The 21,038-nt window shown below is 33.5% G+C and overlaps 1 protein-coding gene across 6 annotated transcripts in view; it reads right to left on the minus strand.

The window, feature by feature from the left end:
• The window catches only part of LOC149787644 (calpain-9-like), a 100,240-nt gene that overhangs the window by 44,915 nt on the left and 34,287 nt on the right, over positions 1-21,038 (minus strand). For all 6 annotated transcript variants that reach the window (XM_089973825.1, XM_089973826.1, XM_089973829.1 and 3 more), the window contains exons 4-11: positions 17,143-17,212; positions 12,925-13,104; positions 12,169-12,241; positions 8,758-8,926; positions 7,919-8,011; positions 5,920-6,005; positions 5,560-5,637; positions 2,290-2,459 (exon numbers count right to left, since the gene is read on the minus strand). In XM_089973825.1, coding sequence (XP_089829951.1) covers positions 2,290-2,459; positions 5,560-5,637; positions 5,920-6,005; positions 7,919-8,011; positions 8,758-8,926; positions 12,169-12,241; positions 12,925-13,104; positions 17,143-17,212 — 919 coding nt within the window. The remainder of the gene's footprint in view (positions 1-2,289; positions 2,460-5,559; positions 5,638-5,919; positions 6,006-7,918; positions 8,012-8,757; positions 8,927-12,168; positions 12,242-12,924; positions 13,105-17,142; positions 17,213-21,038) is intronic.

The following is a 21,038-nucleotide window of genomic DNA, read 5'->3' on the forward strand; positions in this document are numbered from 1 at the left end:
ATCAAGTCATTAAAGGCGGTTACTTCCCCTATTTATGGTCAGCAGATTGGTTTACAAACTTTAAATATACACACAACATATATGAGTCGCAAGAACACAAAAAACAATTGTAGCGTCACGTTAAAAATATATTTGCAAAGATGAACCGTCACAATTTAGCACATTAATTCTGTAAATTTCACTGTCTGCAGAAGCAATATTTGTGCAGTAACTGATCCTATAATCCGAGAGATAATTTGAAGTCATGGAGTTATCATGTTGGTGAGTAAACTCAAGAGTGTCTTGTATTTTGCCAGTTTTCGGGACTGTAGATTGGCGGTAGCATTCTGTTTCACTTGTATAATTTAAATACATCAAAAAATTACTTTGTAATGTTGCTTCATCCAATGATTGAGATGACAACTCTGAAGACCATTATTATTTATTGCTGCGCTTGCCAAACTGCAGTAATCAATGCAGTGCTGTCAGTTATTGACATTAGCGTTATGAGATTATAAAATTAAACGCATGCTTGTGAATCTTATTTCCGTTAGTCTTAGTCCTCTCACATATCAGATTCAACAATTGTTCAAAGGTTGTTACATTTAATTCTTTTCATTCTCAAAGAACATGGCAGCTATTTTATTTCAAAATTTCATAAGGTACCTAATCAGTTTCATCGGATTTATTTTTGTTTTTGTTTAAAGCTCTGAAGTGCCATTCGTTTCACATGTACCTTTCAAAATGGATGTTAAAAGTAAAATTTAGGAGCTCATTAAAGGATGATCTTGAAATAACATTTACTGATATTTTTTGGACTTGGTAAGTGATTTTAGAACTAAAAATGAGATGCTTCTGCCAAAGAGGTAAATACTCGGTTTTTTTTAATTATTGGTTACATAGTACATGTTGCTGTAATCCATTTCACTGGATGATACCTGAATCACATCAGAAGCAGAGGAGGATGCAGAATTTTATTCTGAGGATTTTGTTTAGAAGAGGTTGTTCAGAGTAATTCAAATGGCAAACATTCTTGTTTTCACCTAATAGTTTATCATTTTGACAGATGAGAGAGGGAACCTAACCATTTGACACCAGCCTCCCCCAAACGAATTTCTTCATGGAAGTAAATTAGTAGAACATTTCTAAGGCCATACAGAACAAAAGTATAGAGTTACCTCACATAGATTAATATGCTCTTATATTTTTATCTGATTAAATATTAAATGATGTGATGACTTCATTCTTTTTTTTCATTGTGACAGTAAGATCTCATGCTAATTAATGTTCACCATATATTAACATTTTCATTTTAATATTTAATATCACATACTTTTTTGCACATCAAGGGCTAGAAAAATGGAGGCATGTGACCATGTATAGAATAGTTTAATCGACGCCATATCAGTTCTTCTGATGCAGCTAGCTAGGTCAGCTTTGATTGCAAGCTTGTAATTAGTAAGCTTGCACAAGCTTGCCGCAAGCTTACATGACGGGCTCGAGCAAGCTTACATGACAAGCTCGTCAAGCTTGCTGTGGTTTCAAATTCAAGCTTGCTGCAACCTTAAAAATAGCATGCAATTTTAGCTTGGGTTGCAGGCTACTAATGTCTTGCTTATACTTTTATATATATTTATTCAAGAAGAAGCTTTTGACCAATACAGGTGTATATTGAATCACCTGTGAACTCATGGATATTATGTATAAAGTTATTTTTGTTTTAGTTTTAAGATGCAATGAAGACTTCAAAGGAAAAACTTCTTTGTTAGAAAATAAAATCTGGAAGGCTCTCAACTTCTTTCGGTAAAGAATAATAAAATAAACATCAGATAATATAGATTTCTTCTCCTACCAAATCATGACATTTCAGTCAATCACATTTGTCACATTTTACTGATTCAGCATGTCTGAAACATTAGAGATTTGTAAACAAATGATGGTTTGTGTAGGGGTGTGTGTGTGATTTGGATTTTCAATGTAGATTTAACTATTTTTCAGTCATATTGCTATGATGTCTGCAGTGTGGCAATGTAGCATGATGTCCCACCCAGTCACATTATCCTGACACCAGGCCGACCAGTCCTCACTCTAAACTCTTAATGCTGAGTGCCTAGCGAGGCAGCTGTTAGTACCATTTTTATAGTCTTTGGTATGACTCGGCCAGGGTTAACAAATGATTGACAGAATCTACACAAGTTAATGTCTTTGCTATGAATAACATTATTTCGAACAGTTCCTAACTAATTTTGCACCATATTCATGAAAAACTGTGTTTTACCATAATTTGTTTCAAGATAAAGCCACTGGTACCTGTATCTAGTGCTCCCCCAGAGTTGTATCCCTTGTGCCACTGTCTGTGTGCCCCAACAGCTGTCCACTTTTTCCGGTGTTGGATTTTAGGTTCTCGCTGCCAACATTCTGGAGATAGATGGCACACCTCAAGGAGTGTGAAAATTTTGGAAAACTCTCCATAAGACATCCTACAAAAAAAAAAACTTGAATAAAAGCTTTGCATTATTGATTATTTTTCATTCAGCATCATAAAAGTTTTAAAAACATAATTCTAATATATATATATATATATATATATATATATATATATATATATATATATATATATATATATATATATATATATATATATATATATATATATATATATATATATATATATATATATATATATATATATATATATATATATAGACATACATACAAAAAAATGTTACCACAATTCCCTCAAGACTATTTTTTAGTTCTGAATTTAACCTTCTTTAATATAAACAATTTTTGCACCAGCAAATTGAAACCCCTTCAATTCTGAATGATTTGAATTTTTACCCCTAAAAATACCCCATAAAACCAATACTCAAACCGAACAATTAAATATATTTTAGGTGCTAAATTCCTGACAATTGCTGGAACAGATTAAGTATGGTTAGCAAGTACTGTAGCAGGCTGATGTGTGAGACAAAGACCATGAAAACGTCCAAAAGGAAGGAAAGGTTAAAACATGACATGTCTGCTGACACAGATTAGGATTGACAATAAACCAATCTAATGTCTTTGCACCACACAGAAGAACAAGCTTTTAAGGCTAATTACATGATGACATCAGATCAGCATCATTTCCATTTAAGATAAACTAGACAGCATTATATGTCCTTTTGATTAAAGCCCCATCAACCTAACTTTCCATTCAGGGAGGAGTGGCAATATAATGTTTTTCAAGATGCTGCCATGGTAGTTCTCAGATCAGCACCCTTTTCATTTGGGACTAACTATAAACCACAAAACATTTTATATTCTATGATCATCCATGCAGGAATAACAGTATTACCAAAATAATGACTAATGTGGTGGCCATGTTGGGTGTCTGAGTTTCACCATTTTCAATTAAGACAAAAAGACCCTAGGATGAATGTGTGTATTCAGTTTCATGGCTATCCTTCGAGTGGTTAAAATAATCAGTGATAACAAACTTGTACTGATGGATGGATGATGTATAAAAGGTGATCCCATAAACTCTTCCGGTTTGTGACTAGTAGCACTAATGAGAAGATCAAGTCTTGAATACAGTAGGTACATTACAAAATATCATTATGTGTGTATAATATATATATATATATATATATATATATATATATATATATATATATATATATATATATATATATATATATATATATATATATATATATATATATATATATATATATATATATATATAGAGAGAGAGAGAGAGAGAGAGAGAGAGAGAAAGAGAGAGAGAGAAAGAGAGAGAGAGAAGAGAGGACTACCAGTACAAAAGTAGCAGGATGTTATGTTGGTATATATATATATATATATATATATATATATATATATATATATATATATATATATATATATATATATCAGATTATAGCAGATATTCTTATATGAACTGACATTGTTATACTAATGACATCAAACTAACAGTCATAAATTTATTTGAACATTGCTTACATTTGGCAGCTATTTCCATTTACGGTCAGTTTAATAATCCTTTTGTGCTAAAACTGAGTCACCATATTTCATTTTGTCTGAGTTACAAAAAGCAATACAACCTAAAACTTATATTTTGTTCCCTGCTTTTTTCTTAAAATGTATGTCATTAAAATGTCATAGTTGAAGCTTCAGTTAAATTTAATTATGACAAGATAGTGCGATTTGTAGTAATTTTCTATGACAAGATAGTGTGAGTTTTAGTAATTTCCCATGACAAGATAGTGTGATTTTTAGTAATTTTCCATGACAAGATACTGTGATTTGTAGTCATTTTCCATGACAAGATACTGTGATTTGTAGTAAGTTTCCATGACAAAAGTTATGTATCAAATAAATGAAACCACAGTTAATTGGATTGAAAGCATGTGCTTAAAATCCCACCGAACATGTTTTTAAAATCCCACAAAATAGATGTGTTTCAAATCCAACCAAATGCACATTAAAATCCCACCAAACTCACATATTAAAAAAATCCCACCAAATGCACATATTTAAAATCCCATCAAATGCAAGTGTTTAAAATCTCACCAAATTATACATGTTTAAAATCCCACCAAGTGCATGTTAAAAATCCCACCAATGCACATTTCAAATCCCACCAATTGAGGATCTAATGTAATATTTTCATGTTATTCATATGAAATTACAAAAATAGATCAGTAGATCAGCTGTACAATCAAACATGTCCTAACAGTTATGTTTAAACAGCAGTCACCTGGTCATAATGGACATTCTAATTCTCCCCCACCCCAGCAAATTTCCTATGTAAATATCATGGGTATAATTGTTAATCAGTTTCTACAGTCAGCAGCCAGTCATTTCCTAACCAAACAATGGTTTTTCCCTGCCTCAAGTGGGCAGTGGACCATATCTACAGTGACTACTCAGTCTATGAAAACTAAACTTTTGCTTCATAATGAAGGCATTGTTTAAGAATATGAATTGATGTGCGAACATTTTTTTACCTCGCTTGTATTTACCATACTTCAGTCACACTATCAATGTAAATCAAAGGTGTCAATATTTAAAATTCAAAAGTGAGGCAGTTTTTATTGTTATGCTAGAGGGTCAAAGTGTTTCTGTAGCTGGATTGTGGGAAAAGCAGTTGTGTTATCACAGCAGAAATGCAAGTTGCCTTTTGTGTCAGTGTGACAGGTACAGTTTTATATTTTCATCCATTTGTCTGTGAACGAAAGCTATCTCTGAAGAAACAAGTTCATCTTTGAGAAGAAATCACAGTTAAATCCCTTTTCATTAGTGACAGGGATTATTCAATATTTAAAACTTGTTTGTAATGGCAAGAACAAAAGACAGTCTGCTAATGTGAGAGGCTTGTGATGAGTAGGGCACGAGTTATCAAGGGATTGGTGAATATGCATATTTTATAACTTTGTTGAATACTTGTTGTGTACATAAAACAATCTTGCAATAATAATAATAATAATAATAATAATAAATGGTCTTGCTTTAAGAAGGCATACATATGTTTTAGAAACAACATAGCTCATGTTCAAATACTTTATACTTGAGTGTGATTGTTTGTTTGCCTACCAAAATTCTCCCTCAGCAAGATTTTCATGCCCAAGTCTCTCCTTCATATCATCTGTTACATTACCCCAAAGTGTGGAGCTGTAAAGAGAACAGAATAATTACTGGATAAACATGATAAAAATAAAGAATTGAAATGAACCAGCTACATGTTTCTGCAGACATTCCTTTTTATGATGACACGATTTCCTGTATAGTTATGACATTCTTCCAGACCTGCACCGTGCTTATTTTCATGACTTTGCTTTCACCTTGGAATTTTGCACTTTTACACAGGATTAAAAATTTAAAGCAGTCACCATCTTCAAACGTTCCATTTCTGGTTGATTTGGAGGTTGGTAGGTCTAAAAATTATTTGCCTACCTTTTGCTCCATATACCGTTCCACTCTAATTTGTTAACCGGGTTGCGTAGCCTGATTATTACTGCACTATGCTCACCTACTGGTATCTGAAAAAAGACAATGCTCGTATTGTTAACAAAATTTTATCCAGTCATGGGGAGAAACAAAAAACATGATTCAGTGGGATGTGGTATCTCATGTGCAACCTTATGAAATGTTGTACAGCATTTGATGTAAAACCTACAAATACATTAATAAACTATAAAATGCTGTACAGTATTTGATGTAAATCCTACAAATACGTAATAAACTATGAAATGTTGTACAGTATTTGATGTAAAACCTACAAATACATTAATAAACTATGAAATGTTGTATGGTATTTGATGTAAAGCCTACAAATACATTAATAACCTATGAAATGTTGTACAGTATTTGATGTAAAACCTACAAATACATTAATAAACTATGAAATGTTGTACGGTATTTGATGTAAAACCTACAAATACATTAATAAACTCACATCCCTAAATCTGGTAAAATCCTGCATAAATATCCAATACTATATTCTAAGTGTCTCAGTCCCAGTGGTAATTTGCTAACATCTTAATGTATTTCATGTGTATAGCTTTCAAGTTGTATAATTAAAAGTTGAGTGGAAGGATTATAAGTGTCAGAAAATGGTAAGGATATCTGATTCACTGCATCTATGATCAAGACAAATCAAAGAGATAAATAAACCAAGTCATTCACATGATGGGTCAATGACAATATTTAAGCAAAACCAAAGACAAATTTTTATCAGTGACAAAGCTAATGAATGATGATGATTACAGAACAGATGCTAGACTCTTGGTAATAGAACAACAAATATTATTCTCTTTATTAGTCCTTTTATTAGTCCCTTTATTAGTCCTTTTAGTAGTCCCTTTATTAGTCCCTTTATTTGTTTCATTTTATTCAGACAAACTTAATTGGATAGTAACCTACTCAGGAGGTGGGTAAATTTGTTTTCCATTTGTTTTCATCAAGCTGAAACAAATGCTTTGTTTTCCCTCCTCAGTACTAATAAGCACTTCACAGATGGAGAGGAGACTGTACTCAATTTGTAAACATTTATGTCTGTGTTTGAAGGGTCACAGAATAAGTTCTGGAAAGCAACTTTTACACAAGTCAATATAGGTAAATTATATAGACAACTTTTATATTTGTAAAATAGCTAGTTGAGGAAGAGTTTATTCTGGGCATGTGAAAATTTTTAGTGCTTGCCTAACTGGGCAAGTAGATTCTTGAGAATTTTCAACCCTGTACAAGACTTAATGACACATCACTACAATCCAAGCTATGTAGCTCCGATTAAAAGTAAACTTGTCAAAAACTTTTGGAAGATAAACCCCTTCCTAATAGATTTCAACATGCAGTCTTACATTATAAATGGTTAAAGATAAAAAATTAAAATATCTAAGAAAAAGTTATATGAAATAAAAGATAAAGGTAAAACATAAAAAACTTACAGAATACTGGTAGAATAAAAAATTTGCTGCATAAACCAGATTCTTTAAATGGTTTAAGGTTTCCTATGGTGGTAAATCATTAAACAGATTTTTAACTGAATCCAAATAAAAAAGCTTCTGTCATACAAGATGGAAGTTTATACACTTGACACAATGTGTTTCACTGTTGATTGACATGGGCATGTTATGCACACTCCAGTTCACGTTCACCCATCAGAAGGTATGTACACTCCAACTGATGTTCACCCTTAGAAAGGTATGCATGGGTTAGGTGTGTGTGTGTGTCAGGATGTATGCACTGATCAGGTGTATGTGTCCTTTATGCCAGTAAAACAATACGACCACATCTCTTAATTTCATAAGACACTTTACTCCATTTGATGTGGTATGATATAACCTTTTATGTGTTTATGTGTCATTAAACAACAAACAATCAATTAATACATAATGTAAACTAAAATGAAAATGAGATGTAAACTATACTTTTGAAAGGAAATCAAGCAAACCTCAGCATAGCCTGTCACTGTGTAAGCAATTCCTGTCAACAGCCCATTTGGCAATTGCCGATTTTTGTTCATATGTTTGGGACCATTTGAAATCTACGAAAATAAAAGTGCAAAAAATCATCCGGTTTATTTATGTCCCCCTAATTCTAAAGTGACATTAAATGACAATAAAATGGCAATGTAGGACAAGGCACTTTAGTCACTACAATGTTGCTGTCTCTAGAATCAAACTTAAATATTCAAAACCATACATCAAATCTTTAAGATTCTTTGAAATTTGTCCTGCATGTACAAATAAACTCACATTTTTCACATTTCAAACATCACATTGACTGAAGTTACTGAACTTTAAATTTATTAAATATGAGCAGAAGTTCAATTTTTTTTATCAGACTGCTTTATGACTAATGGAGTCAGAAAATGTCCATTTAATTAATATGTCTACTTAATATATGATATTATGTTATATGAGTATGTAATAACCAAGTTTGATGGTATGTATGTCAATGGCACATCTAATAAAAATTAATAGCATGATGGCCTTTTCAGGCATTAATAGCGCAATAAAGCCAAGGGACACAACTTCAAGAAACTCTGATAAGTATCACTGTATGTGTGTGTGATTTGGATTTTTAACCTAGCTTAGTATCACTGTAAATCACCCACAGATATTGATATCCATAAAAATAAATAAACTAAAAGTATTGGAATGTTAAATACAATGCAACGTATGAACACAATTAAATGGATGCGGATGCCAAAACAAGCAGCATCACACTGATTCCAATCTATTTTCTTTACACTGCTCATGCTCAGGGGCAACAGTGAGGTATTCTTACAATTATTGAGACCCCAATGAGTGATGATCTTGTCATGCATTTGTCGATGATGCTCTGTGTCCTCCTTTCATCCTCCTGCATCCCAAAAGTCTGCATAATGCCCCCTGTGAGGTCTTGAAGAGACCATTGGAGTAGCCCCCCTGTGATATTCTCATAACACATATAAAACCTGCAAAATCATGGCAAAATATAGAATGCATTTGTAGTTGTGATAGTGACACACTATTAGTAATGAAACCTTGGTGACTTAGTATAGATAACTGCAAAATGGAAAGGGTGTTCCAAAATGAGCATAGCCCAGTGCTTATGAATTATCTAGTCACACCTTGTAAGACCTACTTACACCAAGGATCTGTTGGTTTTCTATATTAATACACAGCACTTCTTCTTACATGATAATAATAATAATAATGAGGACTTTGTATAGCGCCTAATCTTTAGAAGCTCTAAGCGCTTTACAACATTAGACAACACCTGTAAGATAAAAAACATATGATTACAAAAACAAACACCATGAAATTAGAAAACATTAAAAAAAACATGCTGAGAATATTTAAGGTAGGAAACTTTATTAGGTCTTTAAGTTTGTTTGTGATGCAAGGACTTCTTTAAAAGCCACTTGTCCTTGACATGTATTTAAGAAAATTGTCTGTAAGAAGGGGAGGTAGATTATCCACTATATTTTGTACAAGTGAAATCATCAATAAATTCAATTTTAGGTCAATTGTTTATCCACCTTTTAAACCAGTTCAATCAAACTTGATTTTATTCTGCACTAATTTTTTAATTTGTCTTCTTTAATCATCAAGATGAAATAGCATAATTTGCCATACAACCTCCATGCTAATGACTTCATGCCATACAGTGTCCATGCTAGCATGCCATACAACCTCCATGCTAGCATGCCATACAACTTCCATGACAGCATGCCATACAACCTATATGCTAATGACTTCATGATGCAATATGATATTTATTAAAATTATCATACAACCCAATGCTAATGACTTCATGATACAATATGACATTTCCTAATTGACCATACAACCTCCATGCGAAAGACTTCATGCCATACAACCTCCATTCTAGCATACCATACAACCCCATGCTAAAGATTCATGATACAAAATGACCTTTCATGTTTTAACTGATAGGCTGAATAAGAAACCATGGAGTATGAAATTATATGGATATGCTAATGCTTGTCTCAGACTGTCTGAATCATACTTTTCACTCATCCAGACTAATGGTCCATGACTTGTTCCTAATATTATTATGATGGTCCCTCTCTGAAAGACACTTCAATATTTTTCATCGGAGACATAAAAAGGCTGCATGTAAAAAGGGTCAACATGTAAAATGGGGCAGCATGTAAAAAGGGTAGCATGTTGTAGACAAAGCTGTCTTATACTGGGGGATATAATATGCACAATAAATTCAACCAATATAATGGGATCCATGACCATACTTGTGTTACAACAGGGACCATGTTATACTGAGGTGATTTATAGTGAGGGTCTAGTGTACCATTAATCTGGATAATAATTTATCTGAACAAGATTCACGTCTCCCAGGTAGCTTTGTTGACTGAAGTTCAACTGTATGTAACTGATTTTATGTGCTTCAAATACAATTCATGTCTCCCAGGTAGTCTGGATGACTGAAATTCAATTTTATGTACCAGATGTTATGCCTGAAATTCAATGGTATACATAGTGTATGTGCTTCAAATGTCTTACCTCAGAGTACATGAGCAAATTAGTTTCTCATTACTACACTAGTGAAATATTTTGATGACTTCATTTGTGAAGTATTCTGATTACTTTACTTGTGAATTATTCTGATGACCTTATTTGTGAGATATTATGATGACTTCATTTGTGAAACATTCTGATGATCTCATTTGTGAAGTATTCTGATGACTTCATTCATGAAGTATTCTGAAGACATCATTTGTAAAGTATTCTGATGACTTTATTTGTGAAGTACATCATCATGTAGGGTTTCTGAAAAACAGTCATTTTTGAAATACAGCTGTTTACTGTTTTCAATTTTCAAAAAACAGCTGTTAACAGCTGTTTTTACTGTTTTTTCCATATTTTCACTAATTTTACAGTCAATAGCTTATTTTTGCGATGAACACCGTTTTATTATATATCTTCCATGATAAGTTCTAAATCAATACATTTTTACTTCTTATAATAATATTTCAAGAATACAAGTGCATTAAGCAACTTGTCTGAGAGACGCGATCTTAATTTTGTACAGAAATTCGTACAGACCGAAAAAACTCTTTCAAAGTCCGTTGATGTCGGTTTAATGGATAGAATTGCATTGTACAATTTCTGGAGATTTTCAGTGCGCTGGCCAGAGTTCCTGAAGAGCGTGAATTCGGACTTGAGCCATTTGAAACTGTCTTGCCCTCCGACTGCAATTGATGATCCATCTTTTTGAAGCAACAAATTCAATTCATCTTGAAGAGACAAGTTCACACTTTCAGCATCATTTGACTACTGTTTGACGACATCTTCTACATCGTTGACTTCAAATAGACGAGACGCTAGATTTCCTGCGAAATTTAGCGTAGTTTTTGACAGGGCAACAGATGGATCTTTGAGACTGTGCAGGAGGTTCATGACCTCATTGTTCAATCGCTCTTCAACGCGACACTTCAAATTTTCCATGAGCTTGGTACTGATGTCATTATTCAGGTCAGAGAGCTTGTTGAACATGAATTCTAAAATTGTGTCAGCACTCATCAACATCACGTCTTCTTGACTTCACAGGTTCCATTGCCTTCAGAAGAGTTTTGAGAGCATCAAAATCCAATGTCTCAATGTCCGTTAGAAACAGTAAAACAGTTAGAAAAAAAACAGCTGTTTACTGTTTTTTGATTTTGGATGAAAAACAGCTGTTTTACTGTTACTGTTAAACAGTTACCAGAAACCCTAAGTACATGTATATGTAAAAATTGGTATTCACAATGAGATTACAGAGAAAATAAATACAAATGGGCAAACGAAGCTGCAGCATGAGAAAAGCTGTTTGTAATTTGGGTTTTTACAAGAATTTTTAAGGAAAAACAATATTCTGAGCAGACTTCATGCTCAAATGAATATGTCAAGAACATAGTACAAAATTAATTTGGGTTTTCTGGTTGGGCTTTCTTTGACTTTTTTCCTAAAAATCTAACCATGACCTTTGGAATTCATGTTTCCAGTTGCCCAGAGAACTTAATTATCACATGGGTATCCAAATGCCAGTATGCAAATATCCAACAAGAAATCCAATGTAACTTTGCCTATGAAGAGATGGTGACAATTTATCTATGGAAGGAAAACTCAAAATTTCACACGCCCATGGACATGTCAACTTTATCAAAAATTTCAAAGAAATCCTCTCCTTACTTACTTGGCATAAGCCTTCTCAAATAATGGAATCCAAAATTCATTGCTATCTTTCCCTCTTGAAAACATGGGCTGTCCTGAAATCAAACAAGCTGAATAAAACTATTATCCAAGTAAAGAAAATATTGATATAGAGTATGTAAATTAATCACTTCTAATTAGTATCCAATTAATTAAAATACTGATATAGGGTATGTAAATTAATCACTTCTAATTAGTATCCAATTAATTAAAATACTGATATAGAGCATGTAAATCAAACACTTCTAATTTAAATATCATTTTGATATATCCTAATATCGTGAAAATATCATACCCAGCAAAGTTTATCTGTGACTTAGGTATTTTCATCAACATTTGTGGTGGTGGTGGTGGTTATAGTGGACTGTGCAGCAGTGATACACCCAAGTGACACTTTGCAATCATGGTATCTATTCCTATGATTGCACCTAGCTGTATGTTCACTGATAGGGGTTGGTTTTATGTTGTTGACTAAGACAAGGTTTATACTTAATTATGTGCTTTCTTCATTTTTTGTTGTTGTTAGGTACTCATGTTTAAAAAATGGCTCAATAGTTGGTTTCTAAAACTAAATTGTTGGCTTTAATTTTTTAAAGATTTTGTGAGTTTTCCATTAGCCAGCTTAGCAAGTGATGCAATCCACACTACATGTATATCAAGCTTAATTAACCCATTGTACATATATATCAGGTGTAATTAATCCATTGTACATGTACATTTAACTATTGATAAATCTTACCACTACAAACAGGTAGCCTGTCATCAATGATGACCTCAGTCCATTCCCCAAACCTCCAGAACTTGAAATGGAATATTCCAGAATATTTGTTATCAAATTCTTGTCCCTCTGGAATACACCTTGCCACTAAGTTTGGAGCCAGTGTAAGACATGACAAAGCGCTGCATAAACATGTCTCCCCTGTGAAATATAATGACAGCGTTATTTAGTTTGAAATACCATGTATACTTGCATATAAGTCAAATTTATCTGCAAACAACAGAGACCCTGATTTGCTGTTGCATAATGCACTGGCATATCACAGTCAATGCTATTTGTTCCAATTGTGAGTTTGTAAACACTGCATAGACCCAGATCTGCCAGCACATTATGTAATAGAAGATCTGTATGTATGCATTTTGCTGTTGGACATGACCTATAAGCAGGTACATATGGTACATTGACAAATTTTACCATGTGCAGTAAAATAGACACAATAAACATATGTAGTTAACTATTTAATGAACTAGTTTTAAAACATTTTTCAACTGTTTGAAAAATTTAACTTGGTGAGTTATAAAATTGGTTTAGATTCTATAAATAAATTACAGTTCATTGTGTGTGTTTTTGTCAGAAAATCAAAGCATACAGTGTTAAAAAAAACAGCAAGATATCGCTAATGGTCCACATGAAGCAAAGTTAAAGGAATTTAACCTTCCAAAATTCAAGCAAGGAATTTAACTATACAAAATTCAAGCAAGGAATTTAACCTTCCAAAATTCAAGCAAGGAATTTAACCATACAAAATTCAAGCAAGGAATTTAACCTTCTAAAATTCAAGCAAGGAATTTAACCTTCTAAAATTCAAGCAAGGAATGAAAAGGCTGTTAACGGAAAACCTATATCTACAAAGGAAGTAACCTGTCAAAAGATGGCAATCTGGTCTTTGGGTTGCTAAAAGGTGCTGATTGCAATAAATTAAATGCAACATTGATACAAAATGAAGAAAGATACATCTAAGTCAATAAAAGAAACAGGAGTTAAAATTATGTAATGGATATCATGACTTTTGAATTTATTTCACTTGATTTTATTTACTGGATGAGGAAAAGCAATTTGTCTTCACGTAATGAAATATCCTTCTTGTGCTCAGCATACCGTTTATACTCAATTATAAGTCCAATTTAACTGCAAATAATGTGCCAGCAGTTCATAGTCTATGTTTGTTCAACTGACCATTCCTAACAAACTGCACAGACCCAGATCTGCTTGGTGCTTTATGTGATGGCAGATCTTGGTCTTTGCAGTTTTCATTTAGTTCTGTCTTAAAAGAGTGTACATGGTATTCTATTATTTATTGCTAAAGCCTTCCTTGTAATATGCCTCTGTATAAGGTAGCTTCATTTTATGATGAGGTACACACTTATAATTTTCCCATAAATGCCTTATATACAGTGCAACCCCGCTATAACGTGCTCCATCATAATGCAAATTTTGATATAACACGGTTGTGGCATGGCTCCAAAAATTTGGTATATTCATTCACACATGAAATGTTTTTCCAAAGTATGTGAAATAGAGTATAAAAACTGTATTATCATTTTGGGGAAGAGATCGTGTATGAATTCAAATATAATATGGTTGTGGCATGGTCCTGAAATTTTAAATACATGCATGTGTATTTTTCTCATACCCAGGAAAATACTTATTGTAAGTACATGAAATAGTGTATAAAAATTTTTTATTATCATTCTGGGGAAGAAATCATGTATGAATTTGAATATAATACGATTGTGGCATGGTTCTTGAAATTTTAAATACATGTACGTGTATTTTTCTCATACCTGGAAATTTTTTTTTTAAAGTACGAGAAATAGTGTGTACAAAGGTTATTATCATTTGGGGGAAGAGTTTGCGTTTGAATTCAAATATAATATGATCATGGCGTGGGTTCTGAAATTTAACAATTTCACCAGGTTCTTGAAGTGTTATGCCAAAATAAACATTATCGGAAATGTTACTTATTACTGATCCATGAGTAATGCCAGTAAGTTGTCTTTGTGATTGTCTTCAATTAATTCTGTATACAATCGTTGCTCAAACAATAGCCAACATGTGTTTCTTCTTTAGCTGCATACACAACCAAGCAGCAGACAATGCAGTGGTTGATAAAAGATTCTCACAATTCAATAAACATCAAAAAACAAAAGCTGCCAACATGTTTGCTGGGCTTGGCGGTGTTATTAGATGCAATCAGTTGACCAGTAAATAACATCCACTTTATTAGCTGGAAATTGAAAGGGTATGAAATTGTACATGTGTTCAGCTTAAAAATCTTTATAAAAGTATTTTTCACATCTTTCTTTTGATATTCACAAAATCTGAAGTAAACGTTATATGCACACTAAAAGCATGTGTTGTTTGTTAATTATTCTTGCTGTAGTCATTCAAATGAATAGGCGTACAAGTGTTAATTATTGAGAATTTACAACGGATAAAGGTACACGGAAACGCATATGAAAAAATTTTATCAGTATGAAATTTGTACAGACACCATAACAAGACACCATCAAAATGAAAAATGTAACTGAAACAATAATAGCATAGATCATCCTTGTACTACAAATAGCTATTACCATGTAAAGCAGAAATAAAAAAGACTACAAGTCATAAGCATGTGACTTCAGTTTTAAAGATAGAACCACAAATGCTGAATGCAACACAGCTTCAGATGACAATATACAAGTATACCAAATTTATTCCATTTATCTTAAACAGCTTATAAGTTATGGAGCAAAAAATATTACTAAACCTGAAATATTAGCATGTGACCTTGACCTTGAAGACATGATGTCTGATGTGGAAAGCAACAGACCATATAGTCATCCCTCAATCTATAATGTCTCAAAAGTTATGAAATAGAAAGGAAGCTGTAATGGGAACTTAAAAAAATATTGATCTTTGACCTTAACCTTGAAAAGAAAATCCTGAATTTGGTATGCAATACACTTGCTAATGATGATGTATGAAGTATATAAGTTTAATTCTTTAATTTTAAATGGCTTTAACATAAAAGAGTAGATAAAAAAAAGTGTGATGCAAGATTTACAAAACTGATTAATAATTATGACCGTAAAGATTGGACTCCCAATGTGGTAAATGACACGTTTTCATTATGATGTACAAATAAACTAAGTTTCATTCTTATTTTCTAAATTCTAATTGCAGAAAGGAAAGTGTGATAAGAAAATTTATAATAATCATTGGTATATTTGACCTTGAAGATATGACATCCAATGGTGTATTGTGCCAACTTCTAACAATGATGCATATGTCTCCAAATTTTGAATCCTTTATCTTAAATGGCTTTCAAGCTATAGAACCAAAAGAAAAATGTGATTGAAAAATTACCTGTGAACATGACCAGAAAGATAGAACACTGAATTGGTATGCAACACACTTTGACATGATGGTGTATATTATTCAAAGTTTCACCTTTAATCTCAAATATCTTTGAAGTTATACAACGACAATTAAAATGTAACAAAAAAGTAAACAAAACTGAGTGGTGACCTTGAACTTGAAGATAGGATCCTAAATGTGATACATGACACATCTTCTATGATGAGTAACTATATCAAGTTTCATCCCTCAATTTCAAACCAGTTTAAAGTTATGGAGCAAAGCTGAAAGAGTGACAAATAGATGGATGTCTCAAACCAGTTTAAAGTTATGGAGCAAAGCTGAAAGAGCGACAAATGAATGGATGACTCAAACCAGTTTAAAGTTATGGAGTAAAGCTGAAAGAGTGACAAATGGATGGATGTCTCAAACCAGTTTAAAGTTATGGAGCAAAGCTGAAAGAGTGACAAATGAATGGATATACAAATGAATGGACAGAAATTGCTCTGATATTCTAGTGAGCATTGTGTATATACTGAAAATTTCATTAAAAATAGTTGGAAAATCTTTTAATTACAACCATCTAATTGTTTTAAATAAGTAGTGACCAGCATTAAAACCTAATTTAAACATAATTGTTGCAAAAAGCTGTCAAAATGTTTTCTGTTTTTTGTGTTTATTTTGCAGCCCTGCAGCTAATGTTTTAGTCAGTGCTCTTCAGTAATGGCACATGTTAGAGTTTACTTACATATGGCAATAGGTTCATAACAAATCCAGTTCAAGTATACAAACAGAGGTAGCCTTCAAATGCCAACAGACACCACCTTGAAACCTTACCTAACCATCCTGGGAGGACATCAAGTTTGCTGTAACCATCAGCTGTAAATGTAGGCTTCTTTGACAGTTCCTGTACAGAAGCAAAGTAAATAATTTTAACTTTATCATTGAATATATATGTAGGGTGTGTTGGGGTATGGGTTAATGGTGGTGTTATAAGGACAAATTATCCCCTGCTTAATAACCCCATCAATCACACCCCCTATGGTCAATTCCAACTGGTAAGTCAACCCTTCACCATGGTCAATAACCTTCATGTATATTATCCCCATCATCAATAAATTCTTCCAGTTCATTAATAGTCCTAACTCTAATATGAATACGACTAAAACTCAAGTTTGTTGAACAATTGCAGGAACATTTTCATGGACCTCAACAAGCACAGAGAGAAATACTGTTTTCTGTACAAACAATGAAGAGAAGAGCAGTGGAAACAGAAGAAACTCCTCAACAAATTATAGCCAATCTGTAGTAACAATAAGACAAGACACTGCAGCAAATCTATCTACAATCCATATATTACGCTGAACTGTTCAGTGCTCTAGGCAATGAATATGGGAACCTGTGAAGACTTTGTGGTCCCTCAGCAATATTGGATTACCAAAGATGGAGAAGATTTTATCCTATATGACTTTGGTCAAACAGCTAAAAGAATTCGTTGCCAGGTCTTTTCGCTCAACTTTATACAATACATGCATTGGTGAATGGCCATACCTTGAGTATATGTGCTACATGCACTGATGAATGGCCATACCTTGAGTATATGTGCTACATGCATTGGTGAATGGCCATACCTTGAGTATATGTGCTACATGCATTGGTGAATGGCCATACCTTGAGTATATGTGCTACACGCATTGGTGAATGGCCATACCTTGAGTGTATGTGCTACATGCATTGGTGAATGGCCATACCTTGAGTATGTGTGCTACATGCATTGGTGAATGGCCATACCTTGAGTATATGTGCTACATGCATTGGTGAATGGCCATACCTTGAGTATATGTGCTACATGCATTGGTGAATGGCCATACCTTGAGTATATGTGCTACATGCATTGGTGAATGGCCATACCTTGAGTATATGTGCTACATGCATTGGTGAATGGCCATACCTTGAGTATATGTGCTACATGCATTGGTGAATGGCCATATCTTGAGTGTATGTGCTACACGCATTGGTGAATGGCCATACCTTGAGTGTATGTGCTACATGCATTGGTGAATGGCCATACCTTGAGTATGTGTGCTACATGCATTGGTGAATGGCCATACCTTGAGTATATGTGCTACATGCATTGGTGAATGGCTATACCTTGAGTATATGTGCTACTGCCAGATAAATCACAGACAACTATATAACGCTTCAAGAACTGCAAAATTTAAACAACAATTTGAGACCTGTAATAACCAAGGATTCAACATTAGATTACTGTAGTTCAGATTTGAATGGTCAGAAAGAATCACAATGCCTTCTTAAAATTTATTATTTGTAACTATTGAAGCAAGGATTCATTATCCTGTGAACATTAAATTAGATTACTGAATATTCATTATTTGTTATCATTAAGGCAATCATTCACAGGGTTAATTGGCACAGAGGGTAACTGACCAGGGGGTAGATCACCAGAAGGTAGTTGACTGCTGGGTAATTGATGGGGGTTGTTGTTGTTTGACCTGTGGTGACCTGTGAGTAGTTGTCCTCATATATATAAAATTCTACAAATTATGCAAAAATTATTTTGCTAGTGCCATCATTGAGACCATTTTCTACAGCTGTACATGATCTACAGATGCTAATTGTTTTGATTTTTCTGAGGACTGTTCTTAAGTTAGGCCAACTTAATTTTTCTTATATCATAGCTGCCCAGCAGCTACCTCAGCTCTCCACTATCACAAATATTCATATATAAAATATATAGCATGTACAATGCTTATTTTGACCACACCCATGGCTTTTTCACTATTTCATGTTATGCCAACCATAGACTATCCTAAGAAAATTGACTGGACCAAGACCATATAAAAGACTTACTGGTGTTAAAATTCTCCAAGACCAGCTGGACTTCAAAATGTGAAAGGAAAAGCAGTGAAAGGTGTCCCAGAATGTCCTAGGGTTACAGATGAAACTTATAATTAACTAGTTTTATGTGTAGATATAATTTTTGATGGCTTTGTGACAAAGCAGTATTTATACAAGATTCATTTTATTGTGTCAAAACAGTATTGATACTAAGAATGGACTGTAGTACAGTACTGATACTAAGATTCATGGACTGGGGTACAGTACTGATATAAAGATCCATGGACTGGGGTACAGTATTAATAGTAACATTCATGGACTAGGGTAGAGTATTGCTATTAAATTCAAGGAATGGGTACATTATTGATACTAAGACTCTTGGACTGGGGTACAGTAATGATACTAAGATTCATGGACTGGGGTACAATATTGATACTAAGATTCATGGACTGGGGTACAGTATTGATACTAAGATTCATGGACTGGGGTACAATATTGATACTAAGATTCATGGACTGGGGTACAGTATTGATACTAAGATTCATGGACTGGGGTACAATATTGATACTAAGATTCATGGACTGGGGTACAGTATTGATACTAAGATTCATTGACTGGGGTACAGTATTGATACTAAGATTCATGGACTGGGGTACAGTATTGATAATAAGATTCAGGGACTGGAGTACAGTATTGATACTAAGATTCATGGACTGGGGTACAGTATTGATACTAAGATTCATGGACTGGGGTACAATATTGATACTAAGATTCATGGACTGGGGTACAGTATTGATACTAAGATTCATTGACTGGGGTACAGTATTGATACTAAGATTCATGGACTGGGGTACAGTATTGATACTAAGATTCATGGACTGGGGTACAGTATTGATACTAAGATTCATGGACTGGGGTACAGTATTGATACTAAGATTCATGGACTGGGGTACAATATTGATACTAAGATTCATGGACTGGGGTACAGTATTGATACTAAGATTCATTGACTGGGGTACAGTATTGATACTAAGATTCATGGACTGGGGTACAATATTGATACTAAGATTCATGGACTGGGGTACAGTATTGATACTAAGATTCATTGACTGGGGTACAGTATTGATACTAAGATTCATGGACTGGGGTACAGTATTGATACTAAGATTCATGGACTGGGGTACAGTATTGATACTAAGATTCAGGGACTGGGGTACAGTATTGATACTAAGATTCATGGACTGGGGTACAGTATTGATACTAAGATTCATTGACTGGGGTACAGTATTGATACTAAGATTCAGGGACTGGGGTACAGTATTGATACTAAGATTCATGGACTGGGGTACAGTATTGATACTAAGATTCATGGACTGGGGTACAGTATTGATAATAAGATTCATTGACTTGGGTACAGTATTGATACTAAGATTCATTGACTGGGGTACAGTATTGATAATAAGATTCATTGACTGGGGTACAGTATTTATACTAAGATTCACTGACTTGGGTACAGTATTGATACTAAGATTCATTGACTGGGGTACAGTATTGATACTAAGATTCATGGACTGGGGTACAGTATTGATACTAAGATTCATGGACTGAGGTACAGTATTGATACTAAGATTCAGGGACTGGAGTACAGTATTGATACTAAGATTGAAGGAGTGGGATAGTTTTATTGTTTCCACAGAAGGACCATTGTTTACTGGGTCAATAAGTTTGTGTCAGTCATAAAATCCATAAGAATTGGTACGTCATGAAAATTGGTACCTCATGAAAAATAATGATATCACAGTAGCATGCCAATTAAAAGTGCTGGATTTTTAATTTAGAATTTTAACACTTGACATACGATAAAATACTTGAGT

The sequence above is a fragment of the Sinohyriopsis cumingii genome, chromosome 11, assembly GCF_028554795.1.
Source record: "Sinohyriopsis cumingii isolate HCF-2022 chromosome 11, ASM2855479v2, whole genome shotgun sequence".
NCBI lineage: Eukaryota > Metazoa > Mollusca > Bivalvia > Unionida > Unionidae > Sinohyriopsis > Sinohyriopsis cumingii.